Genomic DNA, 5,180 nt, shown 5'->3' with positions numbered 1-5,180 from the left:
ACATACACCCACACCTATACATACACATACACCTAAGTGCACATACACCTATATACACATACACCTACACCTATACACACACCTACACCTATACATGCACATACACCTACATCTATACATGCACATACACCTGGCATCCATACCCACAATCTCTCACCCTCTCTGAACCTCAGATTCATCTTATATGCAGCAGAACACCCTCCAACAAAAGTTGCAAGGACAACACATGAAGACTCTCAAAGAACTGACCTTCCTGTGAGCAGGTCCAGGGGAAGAAGAGAGGCAGAAGTTCCAGACAGGAAGGAAGCTGTGTTAACTGGTCCCTGGGTAACAGTCCCTAGGGGCAGGAAGTGCCCTGAGGTTTTGTTATGTATCAGGGAAGGAGACTTCCGTGACTTCTCTAAAGAAGTCTGGGCTAAGGACCAGGGACTAGGCTCCCAGAGCTGACCTGTGTCCTTGGGACAAAGACATAACTCTTACCCTAGCTGTACATCAATGTGGAAAAAGCTGTTTCACAATCACTGCCTCACAGAAAGTGCCAGCTGGCTCCAGCTGGGCAGAGTGGAGGGAGCGAGGGAGGGAAGAGTGGAGCAGCCAGGGACAGCAGCAACAGGGACCACAGCAGCAGGGACCATAGCAACAGGTTCTAATGAGGGCCAGCAAGACATCCAGGACCCAAGGGTATACTGCTAAACATCAAGAGACCGAGAAAGCGTGATACAATGATGTGATTTACACAGAACAAAACAACAACAGATAAGAAACACACAGAGGAAAACATGGAGCCAGCAAGACAGCGTGGCACACAAGCCTGATGACAAGACTTTGATCCCATAAGTTGTTCTCTGACTACGCTGTGTGCACAGGCTATGCAGGCTATGATATGTGCTCACACTCACACACATATTACACACAAATCCCCCTAAATCCCAGCACTTGGGAGGCAGAGGTAAGTGGATCTCTACAGGTTCAAGTTCAGCTTGGTCTATCAAGTTCCAGGCTAGCCAGGACTGTACAGTGCCACCCTGTCTGAAAATGTAATAAACTTTTAAAAATAGAGAAAAAAATAAAAGATGTTCCAAGGGCAAACACCAGGCGGCTGCATGATATGGCTGTATGATACATGTTAGGGGTACTGTCTGAGGTCTGGGTTTCCTTATCCTCTCCATTGTTCCTGGGGATCACAGGGTGGCTCCTGCAGATGTTGGACAAGTGTTCCACCCCTCAGCCAGGCCTCTTCATATTTTGGACAGGGTTTTACTAAGCGGTCCAGGCATCACTTAGCTCCATTGGTAGCTTCCCACACTTCCCATCCTACTGTCTTAGTCCCAAGTACCCAAGGCTACAGGCTTGTGCCACCAGCCCTAGCTTGAACCTGGGACTCTTTATTTTTTGAGTGGCCAGATGTGTGTGCTGGAAATTGAACTTGAGTTCTCTGCAAGAGGATCAAGCACTCTCAATGGCTAAGCCATCTCCCCAGCCCTGAGACTGGGACTGTTCTCTACTAAGGGCACAGACTAGGAAAGGGAGGAATACGTACTGAGGGTGTACTGTTTGGTGGGATTGATGGGGATGAGGCATTAAACATGTGAGGATGATAAAGAGACACGAGCCCAGAGCTAACGGGTGACATTAAGCTCCAATCACCACAAATCTCATCAGGATCATCAATCACCCAGTGGCTAAACTTTACTGAGCTAGTCAGGTATAATTCCAGTACTCAGGAGGCTGATGGAGGATGGCTATGAGTTCCAGGCAGGGCTAGATTACAGAATGACCTCTGGGTCAGCGTCAAAACACAAAACAAAATGAAAAACATGGTGTATGTTTTTAATTCCAGCACTTGGGGGGCAGAGACTGGTCTGGTCTACAGAGTGAGTTCTAGGTCAGCCAGGGTTATACAGAGAAACCCTGTCTCAAAAAAATAAAAACGCAAACAAACAAAAAACCCTCTAACAAACAAAAAAAGAGAAAGAATGAAAGAAAGAAAAGAAAAGCAGTTCCACATCCTAGACCAAAAATTTACTAAGTCACTATGTATCAGAAACATCTATAAACTTCGCCCCAGAGAGTAAGGGGCCATTATTCATTCCCGTGGAGGCATAAGAGGAAGCCGAGGCTTAGAAGTCACTTGCCAGGGCCAGCAGCAGGGTTGGGCTTCAGGCCCACGGGTGGAAAACCTGTGGCCTTTTCTCATGCACGGGCAGTCCGTGTAGCCCCTTGCGTGGCCCCAGCACGGGCAGTCCTTGTAGCCCCTTGCATGGCCCCACACGCCCTGCCCAGGTTGCCATGTGTACCTTTCAGCATCTTCACAGCCACGGTGCTGGTTTGGTCAGGCCGGGAGGGATCCATGCCAAACGCTTCTGCACGGACGACTTGCCCAAAGCAGCCCTCACCCAGGGGCTTTCCGAGCACCAGCCTGGAGACCAAGAAGACTCATGCTCAGATCTGTGGGTACCACTCCTGAGCTGGCACCCCCATTCTTAGCCTGCTCAGTGTACCTGTCCCGGGGGAATTCCCAAAGTGGGTCGAGAGGTAGGTCTAGACTCACAAGGCCCGTGAGCAAGGGCGGGCCACTGGAGGAGAGTCGGACACCTCGCACCAGGGACAAGCTTGATTTGCCAGAGGACCTCGACTCCAAAGAGAACTGCAAAGTGGGAGATTTGTTCTGCCTGCTGGGGTCAGGCTGAGAGCCATACATGGCGGGGTCTGGGGAACAGGCACAGTACCTGTCGGGCCAAAGGGAAACGGGACAGCTTTTGTACAGTGACAGGCTGGCGAGAGTGGTGGCCGTGGGTCGCTTGTCGGTGATACACCCAGGCCAGCAGCAGGAGCACAACCAAAGCCAGCGAGCCAGATACATATAGGATGATATCTGTGTATCTGGCCTCAGGTGTTGCTGTTGTCCATGTGAGGTCTTCCTCTGCTCGTTAGATGAACGTAGACAGAGAAAATATGCAGTCAGTGGTCAGATTCACCAGCCTTTCCCCCCAGCTTAGGTCCCCACAGTTACTAACACAAATAGGGACACACACTGAAGAAGTCATAGTTATCCATAGTCTTATGTCCCCGAGGGTCACATGGACAGTCAAGTAAAATCAAATACCTATCCCTGCTGAACTGAGTGAGAGCATTCACAGTGCCAACAAACAAATACTATATTCCCACATGCCAAGGAAACTGACTACCTAATAGGCTGCAATGGCCCAGAGAGGAGTCCTGTAGCCCCGCCCCAGGACCCTCTCAGGCTCTCACCTGGTAGCACCGTGAGCCAGGCTGACTGGTAAGAGAGACCGATGGAGTTGCCCGCCAGACAGGTGTACTCTCCAGCGTCCTCAGCGGACACGTTCCTCAGATACAAGACCTCCACCTCTGAGCTATTGATGTCTGTTGTCTGAAGCAGTGGACACACCAGGTCACTCTGGGCCACACTACAGCTGGGAGGGTAGTTGGGTAGCATCCCACCCTAATAGGGAAAGAATGGGGCCCAGCCCGGGCACTAGCAGGAAGCACACCTTCAGGACTTGTACGTAGGGGAAGCCATCGGCGCCGAAGCTGCTGCCGTTGACGACGATGTGTTTCAGCCACTGGATGTGGGGCTGCGCGTCACTGTACACCTTACACAGTAGCTCCACGTTGCTGCCGACCACAGCTGTGGTGTTGGCTGGGAGCCCCGCCTGCAGGATGGGCCGGTGCGGGGACCGCTCTGGGGGCCAGGCCAGGCCGTCAACCCTGACCAGTGGTACCCACGGAATCACCCAGTTTACCTGCCCCCAGCCGCCCTCCTACCTACTACAGGGAAAGGACCTTCTGGACACACAGCTCAGATCTCGTCTATCTTCTGTTTACCTTCCTTGAACTTTTTATGGCTTTACTGTCTTTGGGTCTAGGGAAGCTTCTTAGACTCGCATTCAAAAATGTCCACAGCCTGTCCCCCACCCCCACAAATGCTGCACCCATGGCGTATACCTGCCCACAAATGCACTTAAAAACTGAACTCAGCCTGTGCCATCTGCCTGGATGCCCTTCTCCCGTTCCCTTTAGACAGACTTCTGCTCCTTCAGCCCACACCCCCACCCACTTCCTTCTGACGCTTGGGGCTGTTTCACACATCTGAAACTGACTCCATCTAGTTTCCAACACAAGATAAGACAAGATACCCACCCTTGTGGCAAGACAGGGCCGTGAAGATAAGCCAAATTCTTTGTCCCACCTCCCGAGCCCATCCACTCACCCAGCACATCCAGCAGATAGCTGTAGCGAATGCTACCCAGAGGGTTCTCCACAAGGCACGTGTATGTGCCACGGTCTGAGGGCACCACACTTTCCATCACCAGACTCCAGTGTTGGTGGCGAAGCTGGAAGCAGACAGGGGTAGAGGAAGTGTCTGTAGGGGACCAGGAAAGCCAGGACAGGGAGATGACAGAATCTGCCTATGGGGCTCTTCTCAATCTTCCTAGTTCCTGAGAGGATCAGGCCAAGGCCAGAGATCCCTGGACAGAAAAAAAAAGGCTCTAAGAAGTGTCTCCATGGGGCTGGAGGCATTGTTTAGTAGTTAAGAACGCTATTGCTCTTCCAGAGGTCCCAGATTTGATTCCCAGCATCTACATGGTGGTGGTTCACATCCAGCTGTAACTCCAGTTCCTGGGGATCTGACATTCCTGTGTAGCAAGCATGGTGGTGCACACCTTTAAATCCAACACTTGGAAGTCAGTGAAGGGCAGAAGGACATGAATTCAAGGTTAGCCTGGTTTACAGATGGAGTTCCAAGCTACTCAAGACTACTACACAGCGAGATCCTGTCAAATCAACAAACAAAACAAACACCACAAAACAACTCCCCCACCACCACCAAAACAAAACAAAACAAAACAAAACAAAAAAACAAAACCATGTGAGCCCTGGTTTGAGTCTTTGAAGTTTAACTATACCCTACCCAGGAGTGCTCCCTGTGCTAGTCTTTGCTGACTCTCAGTCTCAGTTTCCTCCTGACAGCATGCTAAAGCCTACTGTTCAATGTTTCTTCCCATCTTAAAGGAGATGCTACCCAGGAGGCTGGGGTTGGAGAAAGCTTGTACTCTATAATGACACCCTATCTCAAAAACCAGCATCACTGGGGGCTGGAGAGGTGGCTCAGCGGTTAAGAGCACTGTCTGCTCTTCCAGAGGTCCTGAGTTCAA

The 5,180-nt window shown here is 51.0% G+C and overlaps 1 protein-coding gene across 1 annotated transcript in view; it reads right to left on the bottom strand.

Moving 5' to 3' along the window:
- Fgfr4 (fibroblast growth factor receptor 4) overlaps window positions 1–5,180 on the bottom strand; it is a 12,976-nt gene that overhangs the window by 3,077 nt on the left and 4,719 nt on the right. The window contains exons 6-11 of the mRNA XM_028771983.1: window positions 4,235–4,433; window positions 3,516–3,706; window positions 3,256–3,394; window positions 2,730–2,923; window positions 2,502–2,647; window positions 2,298–2,419 (exon numbers count right to left, since the gene is read on the bottom strand). Coding sequence (XP_028627816.1) covers window positions 2,298–2,419; window positions 2,502–2,647; window positions 2,730–2,923; window positions 3,256–3,394; window positions 3,516–3,706; window positions 4,235–4,433 — 991 coding nt within the window. The remainder of the gene's footprint in view (window positions 1–2,297; window positions 2,420–2,501; window positions 2,648–2,729; window positions 2,924–3,255; window positions 3,395–3,515; window positions 3,707–4,234; window positions 4,434–5,180) is intronic.

Source organism: Grammomys surdaster, unplaced genomic scaffold (assembly GCF_004785775.1).
Source record: "Grammomys surdaster isolate TR1022 unplaced genomic scaffold, NIH_TR_1.0 211, whole genome shotgun sequence".
NCBI lineage: Eukaryota > Metazoa > Chordata > Mammalia > Rodentia > Muridae > Grammomys > Grammomys surdaster.
This window is presented reverse-complemented; position numbering and strand designations above follow the sequence as displayed.